Raw genomic sequence first — 14,110 nt, 5'->3', positions numbered from 1 at the left:
GAAGGGTCCAGGATGTTTTTGAAATCCAATTAGAATTCATTTATAATGACGCGCGAAGGGGGAAGACTGTTTCCAACCAGTTTCATGCCATTTTTGTATTCGTCTATCATCACCCCATCATTAAAACTTGTACGAGCACTTTGGTTCACAACTTCCTCTTTTTACTTTTTTCTAGACCATAACACGGTCTGGGGCAACAGGCGGTCACGGTAAGCATACCACAAGCACGAGGATAACTGTGCTAACTAGAGAGGTTGCCCAAAGGGTTGAAAATGCATGAACCCATCGATCGATGCAAGACCGTGGTGTGGGGTGATCGCCAGCGGATGGCACTTCAGCTGTCAATCTCTTATTCAAATGATTCCCATTTTCTGCTTCCATCAAACTCCTCCAGCACTACACTCGCTGCCTTCTCATTCCACTCTGCAACCCACCAGCAACATTTGACACCATTCTTCCATCCTTCCTCACTGCTGGCGCGAAAAAAAAGTTAGGATGCGGGGTCCCCGGGGAGACGCGTGCCGGTCGCCACACTTGTGGTAACGCCGAAATCTCCGGGACTGGTTCGAGGTGAGATTCAGGGTCTGCGCACAACAACAACAAGGCCCCCGCCCGCCGCCGCTTGTGTATTCGTGCTTGATGCTTGCTCATGTTCCAGCGCGTCGCTTCTCTTCTAATCTCTTCCTCGTTTCCCTCGTATTCACTCATTTCCTATATTCACCCCATCGTCTCCACCCCATCCGCATTCACTGGTAAGCATCATCTCTCCTCTCCTTGCCACACAGACTCCTACTCCCGCACCCCCGCACCCGTGCCGTCTTGCCACGCTTCATTGCCACGTTCCGCTCGACCTTCCAGTACTCGATAAATAATCGCTTACTCTTTTACCATAGTCTCGCATTTCAGAAACAAGTTCCCTCGACGGGGTCATATCCTATCATATCCTCCAGCATCCATCTTGATAGACGTTTAGACTCGCATCAAGTACATTAACAGAACCAACAAGTCGCATCCGTCATGGCAGCTCCGCCCGAATCACTTCAGTCGCTTCCGTCCCCGACGCCGTCCTCATCTTCACAAGCGCATTCTCACTTTGGCTCCCTTCATCTTCAAACACCACAAACGTCTTCCACCCCCAGTACCAATTCTAATCCATCGCCCAACCCGCTGAATGAACGTGACGCTCAAGCAAACTCTGCAAGCACAATAACTGCTGTCCAGCCTGCCGCCTACCTCCCTTCCGTCTCATCTTCCCCGCCTCCGAATCCACCGCCTTACATCCCTCCACCTCAACACGCCATGCCGCCTGATCCGATTCACTCAGTGCCTTCCGCGACAGGTTACGGACAACCGCTAATGTCTTGGGCGAACGCGCCTCCGGGACCCAATGGCTGGAGAAATGGAGGAGGCGTAGCTGGTGGACCGTTTGCAGGATACAGAGGCGGAATCCCGAATGGGAGGCATTTGCCTACGAATCCAGACTACCCGGCGAGGTTTGGCCCAAGGCCAGGTTCGTCACATGGGGAGAGCAGAGACAGAAGGAGGGAAAGGAGAGACAGAGACAGAGACGATGAGAGGGAATTGGAAGAGGAGGTGATTAGTACGATTTTCGTGGTTGGCTTCCCGGATGATATGTCTGTAAGTTCAATTCTTGTCTTCCTTATACGATATGATTGCTGACCGGGCGTTATAGGAACGGGAATTCCAAAATATCTTCACATTCGCACCTGGCTTTGAGGCTGCAACGCTCAAGTTCCCCTCTGGCTCTCGACGTGAACCTACTGCCGCTCTCCTTGCCGAGTTAACCCAACTAGCTGCTCACCAGAACGCGCAAGGAGGGGAATATTCAGAGTATCACCTAGGTAACATCAACCTCGAAGAAGCCATTTCCTCCTTATCTCTGACCACCGCGTCTACCTCTCAATCTACCACTCCCTCAGCGCCCATGTCACTCACCCCTTCGGTCTCTTCCAATCCCATGCTGGCCCCTGGTCCTAACCTGGCTATCCCTCCGTCTTCCGCTCGGCGCCAAACTATTGGTTTTGCTCGGTTCAAAACCCGTAGCGACGCGCTCGCTGCAAAGGATCATCTCCAAGGTAAAAAAATTGACCCTTTGACGGGCTCAGTGTTGAAAGCAGAGATGGCTAAGAAGAATCTACACACCAAGAAGACGACGTCCGGTGAGGAGATTATGGGTTTTTTGTTAAGATCTGGAAGGCTCGGGTTGGTCCCCGGTGCCGGCGCTGCTACTGGTTCTGTTTCTGTCGGCGGGTCTTCAGGTGGTAATGGAGCGATGGGCTCTGTAAGAGATGCTTGGGAATCATGGCCTAACTCCAGCTCGGGTCCTGGATCTGATAAGGATGCACGCCTAAACGTGGACGAGAAAACCATTGCCAACACGTCTTCTCAGTTAAACATCAGTACCAATCCTACTTCGTCTTCCGCCTCCGCCCTTACATCTACTTCGGCTTCCGGTGTATCAACCTCTACATCCCCGCCTCTCAGGCAGACCGATTCGAAAGCCCTTTTAGCACTAGCGGAAGAAGCAGATGAGCTTGAAGGGTGGAGTGTAAACGGCGCCCTTGGGATGGGTATGACTATGGGTCCTCCATACGAAGGGTATTCTTCTGTCTCCGCTCCTGGTCAAAATCAAGCTCCAGGGCAGGGTCAGGGTCAGAGACGATTAGGGAGCCAGCCTGGACCGGCGGGTGGTGCGTATGGGAGACATGGGCATGGGCACGGGCCGGAGTATGGGACGAATGCAACAGGGACGACCCTTTCCGGAGAGCATGTGGATGGTGCGCACGTAGGTGGGATAGGATTGGCTGGAGGCAGAATTATTGGTGCCAATCCCGCTGATCAAAATCCACCTGTGAGTCTTATTTTGCTTTATCATCTCTACTAAAAACATCTGCTGACATAGTAATGACATACAGATCAACACTCTCTATGTCGGTAACCTTCCTGCGGTCTCACCGCCTACCCATCCGCCAGGCTTCCTCGAAGAATCTCTCCGAGCGCTATTCAGTCGTTGTCCCGGTTTCAAACGGATGTCATATAGGCAAAAAATCAATGGCCCAATGTGCTTTGTTGAATTTGAAGAGGTGCTGTACGCTAGTCAAGCGATCAAGGAATTGTACGGCCATAACCTTGTAGGTGTATAATCTCACTATCGATTTCTCCCCCATTAGCAAGATACTGATATGACCAATTTGAACACAGGGCGGACTTGTCAAAGGAGGTATCCGACTTTCGTACTCCAAGAACTCTCTCGGCCAACGAGGTAACAACCACCCGTCTCAAATAAACACCAACGTGTTTGGGGGTATCGCACATAACGTTGCTTTGGCTGGAATGTCCATGACTTCGCCTACCACTCAGCAGCATTCATTACCAAATGGCGCTGTGGGATACGGGCTTCCGGGTAGTTTGGGAGAAGGGAGCGCGTCGTTAGGTATGGGTGATTTGAGGAGGGAATCCGGACCAGGGACAGCCACGGCTAATGGGATTTCTACCGCTACTTCCCTCTCACCAACAGCTCGACCTTTCAACATATCTCTCCCACCCACTTCTCCCCCTTCAAGATATTTTGCCTCTCCACCTCTTAGTACGAGCAACCCTCATAAACTCTCTCCTACCGAATCCGCCTCTGTCTCTGCATCCGCATCTGCATCCACTTCCGTATCTGCAGGTTCTTCATTGAACTCCAACACAACAAACGGTCTCAGTACTACCGGTCTGCCCACACCCGGCGGCGCTGGCGTCGGTGTACCCATACCATCCTCATCCTCCCGCTCGTCCACCTCTGCTCTCTCCACTGCCTCTGCCTTCCAGCCCTTTGGTCAACCATCAACTTCCATCTCGACTAGCGTGACCACCAATACTTCGAGTGGATTCTCGCCCGTTTCTTCTCCGATAAGAACACCCGCGAGTTTTAGTTGGCTGAGCAGTTCAGCTGGAACAGGCGGTGGAGTGGGGTACGGGTATGAATTTGGGGGGAGTGTACCGTTGGGAAGTTTGAATGGCGCTGCTAGTGCTTGGGGACAAAGTGCGGAGAGGAGGGACTAGAGTGACGAGCTCTAGCGAGTGCAGATGTTCTGTCAACAATAAGCAAACAAAGCAAACAATCCATCATTTATCATCCTTCGAGATTCATCGTTTCTGCAATCTCCTCATTACCTTCTTTCAAACATACCCAGTACGAATATAACAATCACCCATATGTCTCTCGATAGCATTTTCCTTAATCATTTTGCCTTTGGCGCTCTTTTTCCGTCGCCAGCCCAAGTTGTCGCGCATCAAATCATTATTTCGGGTCTCTGGTCTCATTCTTCTTTCATCAAATTGCTTTATCGGGTTTCGTTTTTCATTCTGAAACCCACCAAAAAAAACCATTCCTTTCTCAGGTATTTGACTAGTCTGCTTTCGTTGTTATTTTTTTCTCTCTCACCATCTCGCAATGCTGCTACCAGTTTACACTCAACATGCAAATGCCATACATTATCATTTCTACTTTACACACTTCTTGTTTCCTTTTTATACTATTTTGCCTTGCCATTTTTGTTTACCTATCTTTACTCTATGTGCATAGCGCAATGTTATCGATCTGTATCTGTTTCTTTGCGACTCATTGCAACTTCCCAATACATCATGTGACAATGAATGGTTTGTTTTGTCCGTTTCCAAAAACCTGGTCTACATACATAATTTACTCGAGGGATGCGAAGCACAGTCATAGATCGAACATATCACATCAATGGCCGACGACGGCTGGTGGTTCAAGTAATGACATCAAGCTTTTGTTAGATGTTTTCGTCGTCGAGCCATTCGTTGGGACTCGCCCTATGCTTACATACGTACAAGTCGTTCTCTTCTTTGTGGATGCTGTCGCGACATACATTATAGCAAACACGCAGCGGAAACATACTCACGCAAGTGAAAGTCACGATCAGCGTAATGTAGAGTCGAACAAAAACCACGCACAACGGGGCGGTGATGGACCCGAGTAATCTCCTGGATCGAGTGCACAGCTTTGTTTGGATACCCGTGCGAGGGTCCAAGCACCCATCACTACATGATCATTGATGTTTTTAGCGCTTCTCTTTTCTCTCCGGCCTTTCACCCATCTCCCCGTAGGCGCCCCCACGTCCTGTCGGTTCTTCCCTCCCCAACGGGCTGCAGGTTTCCCCGCCCTGCCCTCCTACACCGACCCCCTCTTTTCTCCTTGTCCCCTTTCTCGTCTCCCCCCTAATAGCGCACTTAAATATCTTACCTGTATATATGCTCATCAAATAGTCACCCCTATTCCTTTCTAGAATACCATTTAGCAAGATGGGTACTTAGATATCATTCAGGTAGTAGTAGCGAGCAAAGAAATGTATGTGTCCATAGCTCGCTTGAAGTACTTTCCCTCGATCTTTGATGTTTAATCATCCCTCGTACACTTTGTGAACTCTTCCAGTAACTAGCTTTACAAGAAACTTGAGGCGAAAAGAAGCTTGTGAGCCAAACGAGAGACAAGCGATGAGCAGATGGACAACGAATGATACATGCCAAAGCCCGTTGATAATGTTTCAATACCCAGTTATCAACCCTCTCCGACCAATAATCTAACTGTTCACTAAACTAAACCAACACAAGACAATATGAGACGCAATTAATTTCAAAATCTATCCTCTACGCCTTTCTCCCCGTTTAAGCCTTCGACCGCTTTTCATTTTTGTAGTCATCCTCATCATCGGCGCTGCCAATCATAGGTGGCGGGGTGGGAATGTTCTTCTGGAAGAAAAAGTATCGCTTGAAGAACCAGGGGACGCGGACGCGGGCCTCATAAGATACGAATTGCGCGGTTGGGACGGAGAAGACCTCTGTAGGGAGGGTCAGCGCTTGTCGCCAAAAAGAGAAGAAGGTAGGAGAAACACGTACGATCGATTTCCTCCAGGGTCAACTGCTTGGTCTCCCTAACGAATAAGAAAATCATTCCCCATGCAATCAAATTGAGACCAGCGTAGAAGCCGAAAGCACCGGTAGAAGTCATGACGGTTCGCATACGGGGGAAGGTTATACTAAGGACACCGGCTATATAGAGAGAGGGAAATGTCAGCTTGGGTTATTTGCAGGGATCAGCCAAGACATACCAAAGAAGTTGTTAATGAACACCACCCAAGCCATACCCTGTTCTCGCTGAATAGTAGGGAAGACTTCTGCAGAGTACTGGAAAGCGACGGGACCTTCACCGAGAGAATAGCAGATAGTGAAAAGGTAGACAAAGAGTACGACAGGACCGATTTGAGAGCCAACGCTGCCGCCCTCTTTGAGAAGAGAGAGACCGGCGGCGAGAAGGAAAATACACATGAGTGGGAAGGTCTACTCAAATGTTAGCCTTCGAGAGACAAAAGAGTTTGGAAACGCCACTTACAATTAAACATAACCTCCTTCGGCCAACAGTATCGATCAAGAACAATGTAGGGATAGTGAACACGACTTGGACGGCACCGTAACCCAGAGAGGCATAAAGAGCCTGGGTGTCTGTATAACCGACGTCTGTGAAAATGGTTGAACTGTAGAATGAGATGACTACAAGCATTGTAAGTCGAAGCCAAGGGAGGAATGGAGAAAACTTACTGTTGATACCGCACATCTGCTGAGCAAGCATAACAGTAGAAGCACCATAGTTCGCCCTCCTGATCCTAGGCACCTTGAAACAATCCCATAACCTGGAAAAGTAGTTGGACCCCTTAGCCACTGTGAGCTCTTCCTGGTAGATGATGTGAGAGTAGTAGTAGTCCCTTGCGGCAATGATGGGGTGGGCACGCAGACGGAGGAAAGAGTGGAATGCCTTGTCGTACTTCCCGTGCTTCATGAGCCAACGAGGAGATTCAGGGGTAAACCAGATACCGAGCATGAGGATGAAGGCGGGAATGAAAGCGGAGGCGAGCTGAAGACGCCAGGCGATTTTGCCGGTACCCTTGACGATAACATTGGCAGCGAAACCAAGGAAGATACCTATTCATCATTAGCACATGTTGAGTTGATCAATTTGATGGATTAGATGACTCACCAGCAACGACCCAAAGCTGCCAGAACATGACCAAAGCGCCTCGAACCCTAGCGGGAGCAATCTCAGCAGAGAAGATGGGGACGGTAGCATTCTTCGCGCCGATACCGATACCCATGACGAAACGAACAGCAAAGAGAGCTTGCCAAGAGTGAGTGAATGCGGAAGCGATGGGTGTGGCGGTAAGACAACAGGCAGTGAGGAAGATTTCTCCTCGACGACCGAGGTAGTGGTTAAGAGGGTCGACGATAAATGCACCAATACAACCGGCAGTTAAGAAGATAATTGAGTTGACCGCACCGACGATCCATTCGTCTCGGCCTTTACCCGCAATACCGAATTCTTCCGGGAAGGACAAGTTGGCGCCGTTAGAGCCGGTTTGATCCCAACCTGTTTTGAATTAGCCACGCTAAATGAGCCGAAGAAAAGTAAGACGTACCTTGTGTGGCAGCGCCGATAGCACAAAGGGCGATCGAGTACCAGAGCATCCAAGGACCGTGCCATTTGTGATCCCTTTCGTATTCAAGAGCAGTTCTTTCCTCTGGAGTAAGCATACCGATGGTGTCGAAGTGCTTGCCTTCTCGGGCAACAAGGGCAGCCCGGCCAAAAAGATCGCTATATTCAGCAAGATTGTGACTGTTGGCGAAAATCTGAGCATCCTCGACAACCTTTTCAGGTGTGTAGCGCTAAAGAAATGTTAAAAACGGTTTCCGGCCAAACTGAAAAAGAATGAACAGAGGACATACTCTCAAAGGGTTTTGAATGATATTGACGGCTGGCGTATGGTGGGTGCCCTTGTCCTCAATATGAGACGCCTCAACGCCCTTGGTCTCGTCGTCGTAGGAAGACGAAGGACGAGGAGGAGAGCTCTGCTCAACGTGTATGGCGTCGGCCTTGTAGTCAAGCGTGGACATCGTGGTGATGGTGGTGCTCGAGGTAACGGAGGTAGAAAGGAAGAGTGGCCAGGAGTGGAAGAGATGGAAGGATAGAATAGAAGAGGAAGTGGGGCCGTTTGTCCTTTCGAGTGTGGGGCCGTTTATACGTTTTATTTGTTCGGAGGGGGCAGGGGGCACAGCGGGGAAGTCAGGGGCAGGATGCGGGATGTGTCCGCGAATGGCCTTTCATCATCTCCAGCGGCAATTACTTGTCATGGGGCCTCCGGGGCCTACTCTCTTGGCTTTTGCTCGCTATTTTCCTCTGGCCATGTGCCATGCGGGTCTGTTTGGTCCTGCGCAGATGACAGCATCGGCATGGGCTCGGCGAAGCGAGGTTTGGGGACTTCTGCCGCTTCAGCTGGGGCACCCACCCTATGTGAGGGTTCAGGGAACCAGCTTGGTGCCTCTCGTGCCTCACCATGCGGAGCAGGAGTCCGATCACTTTCTCAATGCTATTTTAATCATGTCCCCGATAAGCATTTTTGGACTTTTTGGCCTATGTTTGGGCAGTTTGGAAGCTGTTTTCCCTGTTTTCTCCCTGCCTCCACCCGGACGCCAAAAGGTGGTTGTCTCAAGGTCAATTATATCTGGGCTTTTTTGGGATATTTAATGAGGAATTTAGCGAAAATTGGCTCGAACGCCTGGCCCTCACCGCCAGTCCCGCCGGCTACTCGCCGCTCCAATTGACTTTTTCCCTTTTTATTCAGTTTCCCCCCCCCCTCGCGTATATCACATCAACCAGCACTCATTCCATCTATTTTTTCCCTTGCCGCCGCGGTTGTGCCAAGGTTTAAAATGGAGCGTTCCTAGTCAGCGGATTCGTGAGAATAATGCAATTCGGGAATTGATGGATGATGTGTACAAGAGAACAACGTCCAATGAATCGCAAAAGTGGGATCTAGAGTAACTGGTAACTCGTTCAACTTGGCACACGATCGAACCCTGGATACAGGTAAATACATCGGATACGGTATCTCCAAAGCTTTCAGGCTTCACGCTTGATTTGCCAGCCTGGGTTTGGCGCCCCATGTTTCATTACATATCTGCTCTACCCTTTCCCCCTCGCTTCGCCATTTCTTGTCTCTCGTCTCGTCCCTACGCCCATCTCCATCCTCCATCGAAATCTTGGCCTCTGTCCCAGTCTCCCCAGTCTCCCCAATCTCGCCCGGCCAGCTTCCCTAACTTCCCCGACTTCCCCCAATATCCGCAGCTTCCCCAGTCCCCACTTTCCTTGATTTCCCTTTCTTCATGCAAAGAGTACAGATATTCATAGCACAAAATGCATAATTACAGCGCGCAAAAAGCAGGTAAATAAAGAGAGAGCAAAACCAGACGATTGGAAATGTAAACTGCATGTATTTCAAATTTACAATTTTATGGCTTTTCGCTTTCTCTTTCTCCCTTCTTTCGTAATTATCTAATTAAATTTTATTATTAGACTTCAATTCGAATTACCCCGTCTTACCCCGAGTATACAACGACGTGAGAGTCGTCTGTAAACTGGCGACCAACAACTGATTTTATGGACCCTCGCTACGAATCCATATATGGAGTATGGACGACGGATGCGAATTGTCCTCATTGACGAACTTTTGGCGCTCTATTATTCTCAACTAGGCACCAAAGGACATTGCTTAATCGTCCTTGATCATCCTTTGCTTCATTATTACAGCCTAATACAGTATTCGAAATTGAATTCTCCCCTTCAAGTTCACAGTATCTTGGCTCTCCTTACTCAGTCCTTCGGGCCATGTATCCTCTCAGTCTCTTCACTCTTCACCCCTCAATCTATCTTTTATCTCATTTTCAGTTTCTCTCCCAGTCATTAAAATATTCAGTGTCTCTCCAGACGACCAGACATGTGTCGCGCCAGTTCATTCTTCCTGATTACCTCCCTCTATGTCCTGCGATTAATATCACTACCGACAGTGTCTATCACCGCTCCACAAGTAAATGTATTGCAATTTTGGTCGTATTGACGACAATTCTTCCACCTTTGATCGCACCGTCGGGATTTGGAACCACATCCTTCCAGGGTTGGCAACTACCTACTTCGGAGGACAAGCCATTTGGGAAAAGATAAGTTAAGGATGAGGCAAGGAGGACAGGTGGACAGCAAAAAGATGAATGCTGGGAACTCCTCAGATGTTGATCGAACCATCGAAGCAAAACCGGTTCCCCAAAAGGTAGGACAAAACCCGTTAACTACTCCTTGTCAAGATGTCAACGTAAGCCATGATTGCGTCACCTGAGAGTATGGCTCAATGTACTCCGAACTTCGGGAAGAAGGACGGTGCAAGTCATAGTCATCGTAGTTGTCCGAGCGCGTGTTTGCAGGACGATGGACCGAATCTTCTGGTGTATAGACATGGGTACATCGACTTCCGATACCTTCATACGATCTTCTATATTTCAATTCACCTTCAGGACTTCTCGTCGTCGAACACGTATTCCTTCTTATTGAGGCAACTTTGCAAGTTTACAGTTGCCCTTTAGATTACCGTTGAAAGTTCAGGGACATCCGCCCAGTTGACCCGGACTAATATTCATAGAGAATATTGGTAGTTGGCGAGATCGTGTGAGCAGAGTGCCGAGGCGGAGGTGTGCTGGCAGCAGGATAGGGAGGTCAGGGACGTGAAGGGACATGGTATATCTATTCTTCTGTACATCTGTACATCTGTTTCCCTGGTTCTTTTTTTCTTATGCAACAATGCAACAAAAAACCAGTACAAATAACAATATGCACATTATAAGTCAACAATTACTGACGTAAGCATACACTATTATATGTATGGCTCTCTTCGTCCGCAGCTTGAGTGCTGCCCAATGGACTCGATGCATAATCTATATGTGCCGAGCGTGGTCAATGCAGCGAAAAATATGAAGGATGCTATCTATCTTTTACAGCAAGTGCCACACTCTGACGCGTCCGGCCATTTTTAACGCGTTTGCGTTAACATGAGTTCAGCTCGGCGCGTTCATTTCTTGCATTTCACTCTACCTTTCCAATTACTTACCTTAGTTTACGTTACTTCTCATTTACCGAAAAGCCACCGGCAGCTATTGGAAGGATGTCCACAGTGACTTTTGAAAACAGTAAGTGCCGCGGATGCTGTGGAGTGCAGAAGCTGACGGGGCTGATTAGTCTTTCACGGTGATTCTGCCGACTTGGGAAGTGAGTTCTGACGGGCTTTAAAAACGGTCATGGGATATGTATGCAATGGGTGGACTAGAAGAGGGGGATTCGTGCTGTCTGGTGGACTTTTGGGCAAGGATTGGTTGCGAGGGGCTGTGGAGATCGGATGGCATGGCTTTGGGCACCATAAGTCATGGCCGGATTGATCTTGATGAGCTTTTCGAGAATTCTCGATCATCGTCCTCTTCCCATCATCAATCATGTGCCTTGCTGCGCTTGATTAAGTTGGAGACAAAGAGCTGACCTACCTTTTAGAGCTCCGTTTTAACCCCGTTGGATTTGGGTGGAAGGCGTACCAGAGCGAGGATAACAACCCCACAACTTATAACGGGTCTGATATCAGACATGCCACTTGGTTCCGGTAAGTCGATGTCGTCAAAATGGCCTTGCTGACTGCCACCTCCAGAGTCGCCCGTCATTTTCAACTTCGACTAGGTATGCGAAACTCTGAAAAGCCTCGGATCTCGTTTGACGGTTTCAAGAGAGATGTAAGTGGCAAATTTTGACGTAGCTATTTGTCATCGCTCATACCTGCTTCTATTGCAGGATTTGGATAAGATTAAGCGAACTCTCCAAGAATATTTCAACATTACGCTTGAGACGAGAGATACAAGTTTGAAGGGATGGAACTGGGGTGAGGCGCAAGTGAAAGGTATGTGCAATCTTATCCATCGAATCCCGAGCAGACTAACAAATTGATAGGGAGTGATCTAGTCTTCCAAGTTCAAGGCAAAACCGCGTTCGATGTTCCCCTCTCCCAAGTCGCCAACTCCAACATTGCCGGCAAATACGAAGTCGCGCTCGAATTCAACCCTCCTTCCAATTACAAATTTGACCCCAAAGATCTCAATAAGCGTCCTCCTGACGAAATGGTTGAGATGCGTTTCTACATTCCTGGCAAGAGTACGAAAAAGGCTGGTAGCGATGCTGGTAGTGGTGGCGAGGAGACAGAGTTGGATGAGGAGGGGAATGAAGTCAGTGCGGCGGATGCGTTCCACAGTTTGATCAAGGAAAAGGCGGATATTGGAGCTGTCGTCGGGGATAGCATTGTGGTGTTTGAAGACTGCTTAATCTTGACACCCAGGTAAGTTCATCCACTTGCTATCCCTTCGAAACAATCGCTGATTTATTTGTAGAGGTCGATTCTCTATCGAAGTTTACGCCGACTCCATCCGACTTGTCGGTAAATCCACCGACCACCGAGTCCCATTTACTTCTATTCACCGAATCTTTCTTCTTCCCAAGCTCGACGATTTGCACGTTCAGCTCGTCCTTGGTCTCGACCCTCCTATTCGACAAGGTGCTACTCGATATCCCTTCCTTGTCGCACAGTGGCCCAAGGATGAGGTCGTCAATGCGGAACTCAATCTCACAGAGTAAGTTACATTGTTATTTCCATTGATATGTACTGATCAGTCGTAGCGAGGAACTCGCACAGTACCCTGACTTGGAAAAAACTTATGAAGCGACAACCTTCCAGGTCGTCTCTCGTGTGCTCAAAGCATTGACTGGAAAGAAGGTGACACCCCCCGGAAGCTTGAGAAAGTGAGTTTCTTGCCATCTTTTTACCATGCAAACACAAGCTAATTCACTTCTCAGCGCTCAAGGCCTCAACGGTATTAGAGCTAACGTCAAGGCTGTCCAAGGAGAACTCTACTTCCTCGAAAAAGGTCTCATTTTCATCTCTAAACAACCCATCCTTATCGATTTCTCCAAAACCGACAGCATTTCATTTTCACGTGTCGGCGGTGGTGTCGCTTCCGCCCGAACATTCGACATGCGCGTCGTGTCGAAGACTGGAGGCGCTGATCACGTGTTCAGCGCTATCAACAAGCAAGAAGTCGGGCCGATCAGCTCGTTCTTGCAGTCGAAGAACATCCGACTCAAGAATGAGATGGAGGAGGCAATTGTTGATATCGATGAGCCGTTTAGCGACGATGATGAGGAGATGGAAAGTGCTTCTGAAGACGAGAGACCATCGAGGGCAAAGAATGACAAATCGAAGACTAAGCCTGTGAAGAAACTAGCCGATGATGATGAAGATGAGTCTGGTAAGCGGCCCCTTCCCCTCTCCGGTTTTGCTCATACAGTATATTGTTTGCTGATGAAGCCATGACAGAAGATGAAGACTTTGAAGATGAATCTTCTGACGGCGGCTCACCAAGTGAATCTGATTCTGACGACGATTCTGGCATGGCTTCAGATGCAAGCGATCCTATGATGGAAGAACTGCGGAAGAAGACGCAAGCGAAGCGAACGAAGGCAAAGGAGACAAGTGGGAGTGGGAGTGAGGAAGAGAAGCCGAAGAAAAAGAAGGTGAAGAAGGATGACGATGAATAAAGGGCGTGAGATAGTTGAAAGGGGATGAGAGACGTCGGTGTTCCAGATGTATCATATGATGTATGGCTATAGATCGTTTCGGGAAAGTTAGGCGAGCCCGAGTTGTTCCAGTTCCACAAGTCACACTCACATTGCATGGTGAATTACACATTACATGGGTACTGACGTACGAGGAAGGGATTAGATATGACGATGAACTCCAACGCAGAGCAAGCTTCTTTAATTTAACGCTATACAAACCAAACGGATTATGGGTATCCACATTCAAATGACGCGCACCACAAGTTGTTGACTGAGGAATAGGATTATTCGAGAACTGAAAGAGGTAAGAGAAGAAGAATAGGAAAGGAAGACAAAAGAGAAGAAGAGGAGCATGATCATCTTCCCCCCCCGCTGGCAGCTGAAGCGCGTGCGAAGATCGTAAATGTACTGCTGTCCTCCCATTATCAAGTCGTCGTATTGTACCTCTTGTAAGGTACCTGAAACGACCAATTAAACCTTCTGCTCACTGATGACGACAGTAGTATTTGTACTAAAATTATGGAATGAAAACCTTGTGGGAAAAGTTATCAGCAGTTCATA

General features: G+C 48.6%; 3 protein-coding genes and 1 non-coding gene; 2 read left to right on the top strand and 2 right to left on the bottom strand.

Annotated features, from left to right (window-relative positions):
• Positions 1 to 16: 16 nt before the first annotated feature.
• CNAG_05663 (cell wall integrity protein scw1) lies at positions 17 to 4,738 on the top strand. XM_012198529.1 has 6 exons: positions 17 to 209; positions 265 to 752; positions 894 to 1,638; positions 1,694 to 2,872; positions 2,937 to 3,152; positions 3,223 to 4,738. The coding sequence occupies exons 3-6, from the start codon at positions 1,018 to 1,020 to the stop codon at positions 4,066 to 4,068; spliced, it is 2,862 nt and encodes a 953-aa protein (XP_012053919.1). The 5' UTR covers positions 17 to 209; positions 265 to 752; positions 894 to 1,017; the 3' UTR covers positions 4,069 to 4,738.
• Positions 4,739 to 5,528: 790 nt separating this feature from the next.
• CNAG_05662 (sugar transporter) lies at positions 5,529 to 8,059 on the bottom strand. XM_012198528.1 has 8 exons: positions 7,804 to 8,059; positions 7,497 to 7,743; positions 7,061 to 7,447; positions 6,625 to 7,005; positions 6,419 to 6,576; positions 6,138 to 6,366; positions 5,926 to 6,078; positions 5,529 to 5,867 (listed from the first exon to the last, which is right to left on the bottom strand). Exons 1-8 carry the CDS (start codon positions 7,969 to 7,971, stop codon positions 5,695 to 5,697), a joined length of 1,896 nt encoding a protein of 631 aa, XP_012053918.1. The 5' UTR covers positions 7,972 to 8,059; the 3' UTR covers positions 5,529 to 5,694.
• Positions 8,060 to 10,981: 2,922 nt separating this feature from the next.
• On the top strand, positions 10,982 to 13,616 carry CNAG_05661 (FACT complex subunit POB3). XM_012198527.1 has 10 exons: positions 10,982 to 11,088; positions 11,138 to 11,167; positions 11,444 to 11,549; positions 11,595 to 11,676; positions 11,735 to 11,840; positions 11,891 to 12,272; positions 12,325 to 12,564; positions 12,611 to 12,733; positions 12,788 to 13,239; positions 13,308 to 13,616. Exons 1-10 carry the CDS (start codon positions 11,064 to 11,066, stop codon positions 13,526 to 13,528), a joined length of 1,767 nt encoding a protein of 588 aa, XP_012053917.1. The 5' UTR covers positions 10,982 to 11,063; the 3' UTR covers positions 13,529 to 13,616.
• On the bottom strand, positions 11,848 to 14,079 carry CNAG_13203. XR_001046417.1 has 2 exons: positions 13,659 to 14,079; positions 11,848 to 13,594 (listed from the first exon to the last, which is right to left on the bottom strand). It is a non-coding gene; the product is annotated as a hypothetical RNA (non-coding RNA).
• Between the last annotated feature and the right edge of the window lie 31 nt (positions 14,080 to 14,110).

This window comes from Cryptococcus neoformans, chromosome 14, assembly GCF_000149245.1.
Source record: "Cryptococcus neoformans var. grubii H99 chromosome 14, complete sequence".
Taxonomy (NCBI): domain Eukaryota; kingdom Fungi; phylum Basidiomycota; class Tremellomycetes; order Tremellales; family Cryptococcaceae; genus Cryptococcus; species Cryptococcus neoformans.
Note: the sequence above shows the minus strand (reverse complement) of the source record. Positions and strands in the feature narration are given on the sequence as shown.

What these genes read in the sequence shown, in the direction of transcription:
- CNAG_05663 (XM_012198529.1), top strand. Translation starts at nt 1,018, where the DNA reads ATGGCAGCTCCGCCCGAATCACTTCAGTCGCTTCCGTCCCCGACGCCG. An exon ending in CCGCTGATCAAAATCCACCT is followed by an intron (nt 2,873 to 2,936) that starts GTGAGTCTTATT and finishes AATGACATACAG; the next exon opens with ATCAACACTCTCTATGTCGG. An exon ending in AATTGTACGGCCATAACCTT is followed by an intron (nt 3,153 to 3,222) that starts GTAGGTGTATAA and finishes ATTTGAACACAG; the next exon opens with GGCGGACTTGTCAAAGGAGG.
- CNAG_05662 (XM_012198528.1), bottom strand. Translation starts at nt 7,971, where the DNA reads ATGTCCACGCTTGACTACAAGGCCGACGCCATACACGTTGAGCAGAGC. An exon ending in TATCGGCGCTGCCACACAAG is followed by an intron (nt 7,448 to 7,496) that starts GTACGTCTTACT and finishes AATTCAAAACAG; the next exon opens with GTTGGGATCAAACCGGCTCT. An exon ending in GCAGATGTGCGGTATCAACA is followed by an intron (nt 6,577 to 6,624) that starts GTAAGTTTTCTC and finishes CAATGCTTGTAG; the next exon opens with TCATCTCATTCTACAGTTCA.
- CNAG_05661 (XM_012198527.1), top strand. Translation starts at nt 11,064, where the DNA reads ATGTCCACAGTGACTTTTGAAAACA. An exon ending in GGGTGAGGCGCAAGTGAAAG is followed by an intron (nt 11,841 to 11,890) that starts GTATGTGCAATC and finishes ACAAATTGATAG; the next exon opens with GGAGTGATCTAGTCTTCCAA. An exon ending in TGATGATGAAGATGAGTCTG is followed by an intron (nt 13,240 to 13,307) that starts GTAAGCGGCCCC and finishes AAGCCATGACAG; the next exon opens with AAGATGAAGACTTTGAAGAT.